This window comes from Neoarius graeffei, chromosome 10 (genome assembly GCF_027579695.1).
Source record: "Neoarius graeffei isolate fNeoGra1 chromosome 10, fNeoGra1.pri, whole genome shotgun sequence".
Taxonomy (NCBI): domain Eukaryota; kingdom Metazoa; phylum Chordata; class Actinopteri; order Siluriformes; family Ariidae; genus Neoarius; species Neoarius graeffei.
The window spans coordinates 60,071,476-60,085,138 of NC_083578.1; the positions used below are offsets into that span (position 1 = coordinate 60,071,476).

General features: G+C 43.5%; 1 protein-coding gene and 1 non-coding gene across 2 annotated transcripts; one reads left to right on the forward strand and one right to left on the reverse strand.

Annotated features, from left to right (window-relative positions):
* Nucleotides 1-5,203: 5,203 nt before the first annotated feature.
* Nucleotides 5,204-11,158, reverse strand: cfap276 (cilia and flagella associated protein 276). The gene is made up of 5 exons (XM_060930828.1): nt 11,081-11,158; nt 10,869-10,982; nt 10,639-10,754; nt 10,445-10,545; nt 5,204-6,034 (listed from the first exon to the last, which is right to left on the reverse strand). Exons 1-5 carry the CDS (start codon nt 11,156-11,158, stop codon nt 5,964-5,966), a joined length of 480 nt encoding a protein of 159 aa, XP_060786811.1. The 3' UTR covers nt 5,204-5,963.
* LOC132893571 (small Cajal body-specific RNA 2) lies at nt 5,289-5,729 on the forward strand. The gene has a single exon (XR_009655567.1). It is a non-coding gene; the product is annotated as a small Cajal body-specific RNA 2 (non-coding RNA).
* Nucleotides 11,159-13,663: the final 2,505 nt, after the last annotated feature.

Below are 13,663 nucleotides of genomic sequence, written 5' to 3' on the forward strand. Positions count from 1 at the left end.
ACTTGAGGTATAGCAAGTAAACATGAAATAAGCAGTATAAACAATAAACTAATAGCTGTTAAGGTGAGGTAGTGCAGAATAGTGCAAATGAGCAAAGTAAAGCGAAATGTGCAGTCCCTGAGTTCAGTGTGCGAATGAATGTTGAGAGTATGTGTGTGTGTGTGTGTCTTGGGGGGGGACTGTGAGAGTGACATGATGTCAGATGCTGAAGGGGGGGCAGGGGGGAGTGCGGGCAGAATCTGTGGCAGGGGGCAGAGGGGGGAGGAGGGGCAGAACAGGGAGGGATTTGAACCTCCTGACCGCCTGATGAAAGAAACTGTCCTTGAGCCTGCTGGTTTTGGCCTGGAGACTCCGCAGTCTCCTCCCCGATTGCAGCAGGCTGAAGAGGCTGTGAGATGGGTGGGTGGGGTCACCTGCAATCCTGATGGCTTTGTGGGTGAGGCGGGAGTTATAGATATCCATAAGAGAAGGGAGAGAGACACCAATGATCCTCTCAGCTGCTCTCACGATGCGCTGCAGAGTCTTGCAGCAGGACACGGTGCAGGCGCCGTACCACACGGTGATACAGCTGGTCAGGATGTTCTCGATGGTGCCTCTGTAGAATGTGTACATGATGGGGGCCGGGGCTCTTGCTCTCCTTGCTGTTGAGCTTTTTTGGCCAGTGATGCGGTGTTGTTGCTCCAGGACAGGTCTTCAGAGATGTGCACACACCAGAAACTTGGTGCTGCTCACCCTCTCCACTGCAGCACTATCGATAGTTAGTGGAGCATGCTGGGTGTGCGCTCTCCTGAAGTCCACAACAATCTCCTTCGTCTTCTCCACATTCAGGCAGAGATTGTTGTCCTTGCACCACATGGCCAAGCGGCTCACCTCACTCCTGTAGATTGTCTCATCGCCATTGTTGATGAGACCCACCACAGTCGTGTCGTCCGCAAACTTAATGAAGAGGTTGGAGCTGGATGTTGGTGTGCAGTCGTGGGTCAGCAGAGTGAAGAGGAGGGGGCTCAGCACACATCCTTGGGGGGGCCCCCGTGTTCAATGTGATGGTGCTGGAGGAGTTGCTGCTGACCCGTACAGCCTGTGGTCTCCCCGTCAGGAAGTCCAGCAGCCAGTTGCACAGGGAGGTGTTGAGTCCCAGCTGGTCCAGTTTATGAATGAGCTGCTGAGGAATGATTGTGTTGAATGCTGAGCTAAAGTCTATGAACAGCATTCTGACATACGAGCCTTTTGTCTCCAGGTGGGTGAGAGCTAAGTGGAGGGCAGTGGAGATGGCGTCATTGGTCGAATGGTTGGACTGGTAGGCAAACTGGAAAGGGTCCAGAGCGGGGGGGAGGGCAGACTTGATATGCCGCATGACTAGCCACTTGAAGCACTTCATGAGGATGGGAGTGAGTGCAACCGGGCGGTAGTCATTGAAGCAGGAGGGAGACAGCTTCTTCAGGACCGGGATGATGGTGGTGGCTTTGAAGCATGTGGGGACAACAGCCTGGCTCAACAAGATGTTGAAGATGTCTGTAAAGACATCTGTGAGCTCCTCGGCACAGTCTCTCAGGACACGACCAGGAATGTTATCAGGACCCGGGGCTTTCTGTGCATTTGTCGTCCTGAGAGCTCTCCTCACGCTATCTGGGGATAGCGTCAACACCTGGTCACCAGGAGGTGGTGGGGTCTTCTGTGCCGTGGTGCTGTTGTTTGCCTCAATGCGAGTGAAGAAGTTGTTCAACTGATTCAGCAGAGAGGTGGAGTTATCACAGGTCTGCAGTGAGGGCTTGTAGTCTGTGATGGTCTGAATCCCCCGTCACAGGTTCCTGGTGTCTCTGCTGTCTTTGAAGTAGTCAGCAATGTTCCTGGAATACTGTCTCTTGGCCACCCTGATGCCTCGTGACAGGTTGGCCCTAGCTGTCCTCAGGCCCACCTCGTCCCCAGCTCTGAAGGCGGCGTTCCGAGCCCTCAGGAGCCTGTGGACTTCCCCTGTCAGCCATGGCTTCTGAATTGCCCGAATGGAGATGGTTCTGGTGACTGTAACGTCGTCCATGCACTTCCTCATGTAGGCAGTGACGGTCTCCGTGTACTCCTGGAGATCTGTGGTGTTGTTGTAGGTGGCCGCCTGTCTGAACATGCTCCCGTCATGCCCCTTTTCCACCAAAGCAGTTCCAGGGCTGGTTCGGGGCCAGTGCTTAGTTTGGAACCGGGTTTTCTGTTTCCACTGACAAAGAACTGGCTCTAGGGCCAGAAAAACCGGTTCCAGGCTAGCACCAACTCTCTGCTGGGCCAGAGGAAAGAACCACTTATGTCAGCGGGGGGGTGGAGTTATTAAGACCAACAACAATAACAAGACCGCGAAAGATCGCCAGTTTTAAGCGACGAGAAGCAGCAGCTGTACAAACGCGAAATCATCCATTATTATTATTGTTGTTGTTGTTGTTGCTGCTGCTGCTTCTTCCGTGTTGTTTTTGCTTCGATATTCGCGCCAAGGTTTATGCAAACGTAGCGACGTAACTGACGTATACAATGACGTAACTGATGTATACAGTGACGTAATGACGTGGCTTCCCTTAGCATCGCGAGCTATAGAAAAGCAAACTGGTTCTCAGCTGGCTCGCAAGTTGAACGAGTTGTGAACCAGCACCAACACTGGCCCCGAACCAGCCCTGGAACTGATTTGGTGGAAAAGGGGTATCAGTGGTGGAAAAACAGTCCTGGAGTGCCTCTGAGGACCCCTCTGGCCACACATGTACCTGCTTTGTAGCTGGTTTGGTGACTTTAACCAGAAGCCTGTATGCTGGCATTAGCATAACAGTGGAGTGATCTGAGGCCCCAAGGTGGGGGAGAGGAAGGGCTTTGTAGGCGCCTCTATGCATGGTGTAAACATTGTCCAGAGTATTGTTTCCACGTGTGGGAATAATACTCTGTAATTATTCTCTGTAATACTTATGTAATTATTATATAAAAATTCCATATCTAATACTTCTCCAAAACTCTCAAAGTTTAATGTAATAAAACAAACAGACAAAACAAAACATGCATATGAAATATATCATATCCTATGACAAGTCACATTCTCCCATATTTGTTTTTAAAATTTAATGATGTGATAATGTCAAATTTGTTATAATCATCATCATCTTCTTCTTCTTCTTCTTCTTCTGGCTGCTCCTATTAGGGGTCACCACAGCAGACCTATTCTGCATATTTGATTTGGCATAGATTTTACACTGGATGCTCTTCCTGATGCAATCCTCCAGCACTAAGTATGCACTGAATTATATGTATTTATCCAGGACCAGCACTAAGTATGCACTGGGTTGTACAATCCCAGTGGCTGAGTAATCTGCATGTCTTTGAACTGTGGGGGAAACCAGAGCAACCAGAAGAAACCCACGCAGATACGGGGAGAAGAAGAGGAAGCCTTTATCATGCACACTCAAGCACAGTGAAATTCATCCTTTACATTTAACCCATCTGAAGCAGTGAACACATGCATGCACACACACAAGTGAGTAATGAGCACGCACACATACCCAGAGCAGTGGACAGCTATGCTATAGCACCTGGGGAGCAGTTGGAGGTTAGGTGCCTTGCTCAAAGGCATTTCAGCCCAAGGCCGCCCCATGTTAACCTAACATGCAAACTCCACGTAGAAAGGCCCCCATCAATGGTGAGGTTTAAACCCAGAACCTTCTTGCTGTGAGGCGACAGTGCCAACACTGCACCACCATGCCACCCAAAATTTGTGATATTAGTAAATGGGTAATTCCAACAGACTGAAATATCACTGTCATGATAGATGCTCTGTTTAGAGGTAGGAAAAAATGGAAGAAGACCCACTGTTCCTACAGTATAGACATCATCAAAATGATTGTAAATCCCATTTCAGCACATTTTCCTAGAGAAACCCCATAAACACAACTCACCCAATCACATATAACTGTTTATTCAATTGTACCTGATGATGAAGCCACAGACATTGATGATGTTTCCTAGTGACTGTTAACATGGGTTGCAGTTGTTGTTTGTATCCCTTTAGACCACCCAAGATTAACCTGGAATGCAATCCCAGATTAACTAACCCATGTCAACTGTTAGGTGTAGTTATACAACAAACAAGATAGATTCCTGAACTCTTGATTCAGTCAGGCAAATATAGAGATGTAAAAATATCAAATACAACCGGATATGATAGTCTAGCTCTAAAAAGTACATCTTGGTCGGCCTTGACATTTATCAAATTTCAAGGCAGGAAAGGGCTGTGTTGAGAAGCATTATGTTCGTTTGCTTTCATCTATTCATTTCAACAAAGTGGATTACAAATTGGGCACTTCTATGAGTTTATCAAACTGTTCAATTGTTAAAAACTGCACTTTTCATTTTGACATGTATTATGTATTTTTTTTCGAGAAATGCAGTGATTTCCTTTTACCTATTAACTTTTACGTTTTTATCATTAACAGACATTATGAAGATAATGAAATGACAAATATGTTGATTTTATTTGTAATTTTATTCCTTTGATTTATCACACATGAATCATGTTTGCTGAAAATTGAGGCAAGCCATGTGCCTTTTTGACATTTTTTAAAAATTTTGTAGGATTCTTTGCATTAAGATATTGGGAATATGACAAAATGATGGATTACATTTTCATTTTTACTGTTTTAACTATGGGGCGGCACACTGGTGTAGTAGTTAGCACTGTCGCCTCACAGCAAGAAGGTTCTGGGTTCAAGCCCCGTGGCCGGTGAGGGCCTCTCTGTGTGGAGTTTGCATGTTCTCCCCGTGTCCGCGTGGGTTTCCTCCGGGTGCTCCGGTTTCCCCCACAGTCCAAAGACATGCAGGTTAGGTTAACTGGTGACTCTAAATTGACCGTAGGTGTGAATGTGAGTGTGAATGGTTGTCTGTGTCTATGTGTCAGCCCTGTGATGACCTGGCGACTTGTCCAGGGTGTACCCCGCCTTTCGCCCGTAGTCAGCTGGGATAGGCTCCAGCTTGCCTGTGACCCTGTAGGACAGGATAAAGCGGCTAGAGATAATGAGATGAGATGTTAGAAAAATCAAACAAGCACTCCTCCTGAAATTATTACTAAAGATGAACAAATCAAATTCAATTGTTTGTGAAAAATATTTATTAATTGTTCAAGCTAGTCTGCTTGTAAACAACATTTCAGAATATAATAGTTGAGAAACAACCAGTTGATCTGCTGGAATCAATATTAGTCAAGATATAGAAAGCAACTGAAGCTTGAAGTCAAGTTTTCTGTATATTATTGTCATAATATTATCGGTTATACCCCACACTGGCCACACAGTGGCGCTGATCATCTTTTGTTTTGTTAGTTCAGCCGAGTGCTATAAAAGGCCACTAACCCGGAAACAGACTCCCATTGTGTGAGTGTTGTCGGGTGAGTGTGTTGTGTTTGAATGACCTGAGTGTTTGTGTTGTTTGAATGAATGTGTTTGTATGTCTTTAAAAATCTACACCGTGATCTTATTTGATCTGATCCGTGGTGTTGCCCTGCCCGGATTCAGAAATGATAAGAAAAGACTCGTTAGCCCGCTGTGGCGATGAGCGTTTGGGCTTTTTCTAGCCGGATAGCAGTTTCAGGGCACCGCAATGGAGATTGTGGTTAGAAATGATGACTCGATCAGATATACTAGTACCGGTGGGATTCTGGAGGTTTTCCTCCAGCGTTTCCTGTCTGGTCTATGAGTATAGAAGCGATTCTGATCTTCACCATAACTCCTACCTGTGTGTGTGTGTGTGTGTGTCCAGAATTAGCTTTAGCTAACCTCGGTTATTGCATTAGCTAACTAGAACAAATTGCGTGTGTTGCTTTCATTTCTTAATTAAAGACGACTACTGAACTGTTCTGTCTGTATCTATTTATTTAGCTAGCGACGGCAGTGGATTTTTTTTTCTTCTCGTATCACAGAAGTTGCTGCAAAGTGAAGTTTGTAGCTTCAGCATTAAATGTTATAAAAGCCGCCATCTTGCTTCCTGGAGTAGCCTTGGTTTGTAGAAGCGTTGTGGTGAGACTCTGAAAGGGAAAAAAGACCAAACGCAATCTGAATAATTCACTATACATCAGCACCATGCACACTGTGAGGTAATATTAGCTACATAAAACAGTAGTTTAAAGAGCTTCAACCTGCTGCGGGAATGTTGGGATGGTCCTGACGGTTACAAACAAACAAAATCCAACCAAAGATGTTAAGAATAGATGCAACTGTTACCGCTTCCACAGCCAGTGTTAAGCTAATTAAATCTTATCGAAGTTAATTTTATTGGATGTTTTAGATTGGGAGGCTGAGTCGGTGGTTGATGAAATACGGCTAGGTCACGGAGTACGGAAATTGGGGGGAAAAAAAAGTGATACAAAATACGGATGCCAGTAAATTACGGACAGTACCGGTTCACCCAATACGCACGTTGCGTAGGGCCCCGCAAACTCAGAGGCCCCGTGGGGGAAAAAAAGTGACGACGTGACCGTCCGTCGCGCACGTCAGATTCCCAGTCAGGCCCGGCGCCAGGAACAGTTTACTAAGGGGGCAATTAGAAATCGCAAGAGGGCAAATATTTTTCATATAGTGTGTAGTAGTGATGGCGGTCTGACAACGTGTTTCAAACAATTAACTGCGCCAACCACAAAACCACGGCCCCGAAGGTCGCTTTAGTCCGGGAAAATCATGTGACACATCACCAGGGCAGTTGCGCTTTATCAGCCCCCGTGCCCACCTGTTACCCCTCCCCTCCGATTTTCTCACAGACACGCGTTACAACCGGAAAGATGCCAAACATAAAACAACACACAAACCTACAGGCAAGTCCTTTACATTTAAAATACATACAGATAGCTCCGCGGCATGAAAACAAAACGTCAATGCAAGTCTAAGGGTGTTTTCACACTTGGTCCCTTTCAGCCATCTAACCGAACTCAGATCGATGACTCAGCATTTTTTTGCGCATATGTGAACACTCCAACCGTACCCAGACCCCTTTAAAGCGAACCGAACTGAGACCACCTCAGTTCGCCTAATCTGCGCATTGTGAACAAAAAGCGCACCGGGTTCACTTCGCCGTTTTCACTGTAGTTTAACATTCTTCGTTTGCCGTAGTTGGTCACGTGACTGTAGCAGGGAAACTCAACTTCCTTTTGGAACTTACCACAGCCGCTTACAGTTCTCTGAACTTACTGACTGATGAGTCGGCCACAATAATATAACTCATATATATATATATATATATATATATATATATATATATATATATATAAACATTAATATTATATATATATATATAAACATTAATATTATATATATATAAACATTAATATTATATATATATAAACATTAATATTATATATATATATATAAACATTAATATTATATATATATAAACATTAATATTATATATATATAAACATTAATATTATATATATATAAACATTAATATTATATTTATATATATATATATATATATATATATATATATGTGTGTGTGTTTATATTTGTATATATGTTTATATATATTTATAAATATATAAATATAAACACACACACACACATATATATATATATATATATATATATATATATATATATATATATATATATATGTATGTGACTGAGGCCCCATCAAAGCATAACTGGACCAGAAAGAGAACCCAGTCCTCTTTGTAATAAATTCACAGTGTGAACACAAAAAGAACTGAGTTCTTTTTCTGTTGGTCCACTTTTTGGTCCACTTAAAGAGGACTGAGTCTGGTTCCTTTAAAGGGGACCAGGTGTGAAAACACCCTAAGGTACTTGGCTCGGCGGCCAAAATCATAATTAAAAAAAATCAACAGACCCCGCGGCTGCACCAGTAATAGCCTTCCTGACTCGCACCGAGTCAACGCTAACCACTTAATCCGCGATCCCAGTTTAGGCGTGTAGGGGACTAAACACACTGAAGTGATGAATTTTCACCCCCGCTGCATGGGGGGTGACGTCAACGACACATATTCTTACGCTATTTGCGCACAAAGCGGACCATATATGAACACATACACCAACATAAACGGAGATAAACTTAGCCTACAAAGAAAGAAAATGGATTCACAATATTGTGATTGAATTGGTTTAATTCGGTGGGGGAAAGACTACTCCCGTAAACTTGACTGCATATTACAGGATATTGCAGAGACAGTGCTCTTGTGTCATAACAACCAATCAGATTTGTTCTACCGTGCCAGTTTTAGTAGTGATTTATGTGAAATGTATTTTTGTGCAATGCGCAACCACTTAATCTTTCGTATTTGAAAATGCAAATTATTAATACGTCTATAATACATTATGAAATACATAAGAAAACAATTAAATGATCTGAGTCTCCGTTGAGGGGGCGGGGCTGTAGCCACGAGGGGGCGACGCCCCCTTTCGCCCCCCCACGGCGCCGGGTCCGCCTCGGGGAGTGAAAAAAGGAAAAAGAAACTGCATGAAAATGAACAGCAGTCAGGTAACTCTCCTCTCCGGGTGGGACGGACGGGGCTCGTCGGTGTTTGACCTACATAACAGGGCGGTGCGCCCTGGGTGAACCCCGGACGGTCTCCGTGTGCGTCTTGCTGGCTTCTACAATTTAAGTGTTATATCAATCGTTCTGAGTGTAGTTACAACTGCACTTGTACAAAATGGAAAGTAATGGATAAATATTTACTAAGACTGAATTTTGTTTGCTTGGATAGCCCACAGGCAAATATAGATGCAGATATATTAGTGAATAAATAAAACTCGTGAAATATGACAATGGTGCTAAATAATAATCCTACATTTTAATTACAGTATCTGAAGGTAAAACAAGTGCAGCCAATTTGATGGAGCTGAATTAATAGTAGCCTTATCTATATTTTCCAGGCGCGATGCTTAAGTTTCTAACAAGCAGCACAGAGTCCAGCCAGTTAGACCAGCAGGTGGCGACACGAGTGCAATCTGTTTAAAGGGGGGATGAGTGGAAGCACTGGGTGTCAGGTGCGACTGTTGAACATTTTGGGGTTCAGTTAAGAGGGCCCCATGGAGGTCTGAACCGGCTCTGATTACGGATAAAACAAACTAAAGTCTCAGACAAATACCGAAGTTCATAATTAAAACATCGTACCTGCATTTATATATTTACTTGATTAATTTACCATTGATATTTCACGGAAAATCTCTCATATCCGTGATTCGTACTTTGTATTTATTTATTTATTTATTTATTTTCCGTGACACCGCGGACTTCTGCTACAACTCAGAGCTGTGTCACATTCAGAAGTTCACCGATGACACAGCTATCATTGGGTGTATCAGTGATGACAGAGAGGAGGAGTATAGGAGCCTGGTGAGGGACTTTGCTGTGCGGTGCAACAGGAACCATCTGCAGCTCAACACCTTGAAGACCAAGGAGCTGGTCATTGACTTTGGGAGGTCCAGACCAAGGTCACGACCAGTTCTGATCAAGGGAGTCGAGGTGGAGGCTGTGGCTTCCTACAAGTACCTCGGGCTGTGGCTGGACAGCAAGCTGGATTGGACTTGCAACACCAATCACTTATACAGGAAGGGACAGAGCAGGCTATGAGTCCTTAGGAGGCTGAGGTCCTTTAACATCTGCGGGAAACGCCTGTGGATGTTCTATCAGTCTGTGGTCGCCAGTGTCCTGTTTTACACCATGGTGTGCTGGGGGGGGGCAGCACATCCAAGGAGGACACATCCAGGCTGGATAAACTGATCAGGCGGGCCGGCTCTGTGGTCGGCGTGAAGCTGGACTCTCTAGTGACGGTGGCAGAGAAGACGACTATGGACAAACTATTGAACATCATGGACGATGCCAGTCACCCCCTCTGCACACTGTCATCAGCAACCAGAGGAGCCTGTTCAGTGACAGAATGCTCCTTGCCAAGTGCAGGACGAACAGACTCAAAAACTCCTTTGTCCCTCACGCCATCAGACTGTACAACTCCTCTCTGGGGGGGAGGAACAGTAGCCTAGCCTAACAATAAGCAATTTTTTTCCCTCCCCCCTTCCCGATATCTGATTCTTTTTATATTTGTATATGTAAATATTTAATTTATTTTAATTTATCTAGAAGTTTTCTTCTGTATCTGTAATGATGCTGCTGGAATCTTAATTTCCCTGAGGGAACCCTCTAATCTAATCTCATCTTTACAGCAGCTGGCATCCAGTGTTGCATTACTGCCATCTACATCTCTTCCCCATATCTTATTCTTTTTATATTTGTATATGTAAATACTTAATTTATTTTAATATATCTAGAAGTTTTTCTCTATTTATTTTCTCTGTTTATCTGTAATGATGCTGGAATCTTAATTTCCCTGAGGGAACCCTCCCAAAGGGATCAATAAAGTTTTATCTAATCTAATCTATTTACATTTTCACCACCATGAATCCTGTAAAGAAGTGGAACTGTTTCTTACCGATGGCTCCCTCAATGCTATGAATGGAAGCTTTCTGGGGGTTTACCCACACTCTTAGCTTCATTTTATCATCACGTTTTGGGACATCCTCATCGTTATCTCTGGAATGAAATTAAGAAATAAAACTTGCAGCAATGCCTGGTATTCATTTTCTTAAAAATGTGCACCAACTTTGTAATGCTCAAAATCCTCACCCAAGGTCTCTCAGCAGAGTTTCTTTCTGGAACAAAGTTTCATTCTTATTCAGGAGGAAAAGCAGATGGTTATCATAGACAGCGCTGAGATGGAAGTCCAGGCTGTCTTTCGGGGTCTTGACCGAAAAGTAGTACAAGACAAATGTAAAAGACAGTTTGCTCCAGTGGAAGTCACTTGAGTGAACTTTATATAAATGAGTTGTGTTAAACATGGAGCCGGATCAGCTCACCTCTTTATGGTATAGAACACTTCTCCTCAAGCTAGAGAAAGTCGGGCTGCTGTTCAAGCGGCTCCAGGGTTCCTCATTCTGTGCGATGTGCGTGGGCTTTTTAAAGGGTGTTTTCTGAATCTTCTATTCAAAACAAAACTTGCTGTTACTGAATTGAATAAAACGCAATCTAGTTTCATTAAAAGAGGACGCCAATTAAAAAAAAAGGTTACCTGCCATGGCTTAATTCCGGTAAAAGTCTGATCATTCTCGTATTTGGGAAAAGGAAAAGGGTCTCGACCTTGCTGCATTGCGGCAGTTCTTCTGTCAACTATTCTCCACAAATGGGGTAAGTCAAACTTGCCACTTTTGCGTCATTGCCTTGACAACCGTTGCTAAGAGACGACTAGCAGAAAAAAAGCAAACGTTCTCAGCAGCGCCGCTCTGTGGTAGACTGCGTCAGTATCAACATTCTGAAAGCATTAATTCTCCATCCTGCTGTTATTGATGTCACAAAAACAGACATTTAAGACACTACCGTTCAAAAGTTTGGGGTCACTTTGAAATGTCCTTATTTTTGAAAGAAAAGCACTGTTCTTTTCAATGAAGATCACTTTAAACTAATCAGAAGTACACTCTATACATTGCTAATGTGGTAAATGACTATTCTAGCTGCAAATGTCTGGTTTTTGGTGCAATATCTCCATAGGTGTATAGAGGCCCATTTCCAGCAACTCTCACTCCAGTGTTCTAATGGTACAATGTGTTTGCTCATTGCCTCAGAAGGCTAATGGATGATTAGAAAACCCTTGTACAATCATGTTAGCACAGCTGAAAACAGTTGAGCTCTTTAGAGAAGCTATAAAACTGACCTTCCTTTGAACAGATTGAGTTTCTGGAGCATCACATTTGTGGGGTCGATTAAATGCTCAAAATGGCCAGAAAAATGTCTTGACTATATTTTCTATTCATTTTACAACTTATGGTGGTAAATAAAAGTGTGACTTTTCATGGAAAACACAAAATTGTCTGGGTGACCCCAAACTTTTGAACAGTAGTGTAAATAGTTATAGATTTTAAGACAATAGTCTAGAGAGCCCAATGAATGAAACTGATTCTGATTGAATTCTGATTCTGATGAAACACGCTATACTATTAGTTATTAACATTGTTTTCTTTTGGCCAGGCTGCATTTTTAATGTGACCTTTCCTACTTCTGTGGAAACCTGGGAGTTGATGTAACAGAAAGCTGATGTAACAAACATTCAGTTTTAGAATCAGAATCAGAACTGAGTTTATTGCCAAGTCCGTTTTCACATACAAGGAATTTGTTTTGGTGGTTGGTGCTTGAACATCTCATCTCATTATCTGTAGCCGCTTTATCCTGTTCTACAGGGTCGCAGGCAAGCTGGAGCCTATCCCAGCTGACTACGGGCGAAAGGCGGGGTACACCCTGGATGAGTCGCCAGGTCATCACAGGGCTGACACATAGACACAGACAACCATTCACACTCACATTCACACCTACAGTCAATTTAAAGTCACCAGTTAGCCTAACCTGCATGTCTTTGGACTGTGGGGGAAACCGGAGCACCCGGAGGAAACCCACGCAGACACGGGGAGAACATGCAAACTCCACACAGAAAGGCCCTCGCTGGCCACGGGGCTCGAACCCAGACCTTCTTGCTGTGAGGCGACAGCGCTAACCACTACACCACCGTGCCGCCCGGTGCTTGAACAGTTAAGATAAAATAATTTAAAAAATCGACAAAAAGTAGTCATATATAAAATAAAAAAAAAGAATCTAAAATATATAAATGTGAAAAATAGACATACGCTATATTGCCAAAAGTATTTGCTCACCCATCCAAATTATCGGAATCAGGTGTTCCAATCACTTCCATGGCCACAGGTGTATAAAATCAAGCACCTAGGCATGCAGACTGTTTTTACAGTTTGGAGCTGGCCCCTTCCTCTTCCAACATGACTGTGCAGCAGTGCACAAAGCAAGGTCCATAAAGACATGTATGACAGAGTCTGGTGTGGATGAACTTGACTGGCCTGCACAGAGTCCTGACCTCAACCCGATAGAACACCTTTGGGATGAATTAGAGCGGAGACTGAGAGCCAGGCCTTCTCGTCCAACATCAGTGTGTGACCTCACAAATGCGCTTCTGGAAGAATGGTCAAAAATTCCCATAAACACACTCCTAAACCTTGTGGACAGCCTTCCCAGAAGAGTTGAAGCTGTTCTAGCTGCAAAGAGTGGACCAACGTCATATTGAACCCTATGGATTAGGAATGGGATGTCACTTAAGCTCATATGTGAGTCAAGGCAGATGAGCAAATACTTTTGGCAATTTTGTGTATTTAAGGAGTATGTGCATGGGTTGTTTTGAAGTCTGAGCTGTGCAGTATGACTCGGACTGTGCAAAAATAGGTAATATGAAGATGAAGAGTCATGATATGAATGCGCGAGGAGAGAATAGGGTTAAATAAATAACCAAGCTATACAGTGTGTGCCAGAATGTGCAATAAAAGTTCACAGAATGAAGATGCATGGCATGACCATGAATCGCAGTTCAGAGACGAAGTACATTTATGTTACAGAATGAGTGTGTGAGTTAAGGGTGTAGAGTCAGTGGAAGTCTCTGATTTTATTGATGAGGCCAACTGCAGTGGAGAAAAAGCTGGCCTCATAGCATGAGGTTTTGGTTCTAATGGATCGCAACCTCCTACCAGATGGAAGTGTCTCAAAAAGTTTGTGTCCGGGGTGAGAGGGGTCAGCCCTGGACAAGTCATCCTTTCTGCTCTCT

Bases quoted from the DNA above. Each gene is read 5' to 3' on its own strand.
- cfap276 (XM_060930828.1), bottom strand. From the start codon at position 11,158: ATGCAGCAAGGTCGAGACCCTTTTCCTTTTCCCAAATACGAGAATGAT. The intron at 10,983-11,080 runs GTAACCTTTTTT...TAGAAGATTCAG, and splicing joins CCGGAATTAAGCCATGGCAG to AAAACACCCTTTAAAAAGCC. The intron at 6,035-10,444 runs GTAAGAAACAGT...TTTCCCTTTCAG, and splicing joins TAGCATTGAGGGAGCCATCG to AGTCTCACCACAACGCTTCT.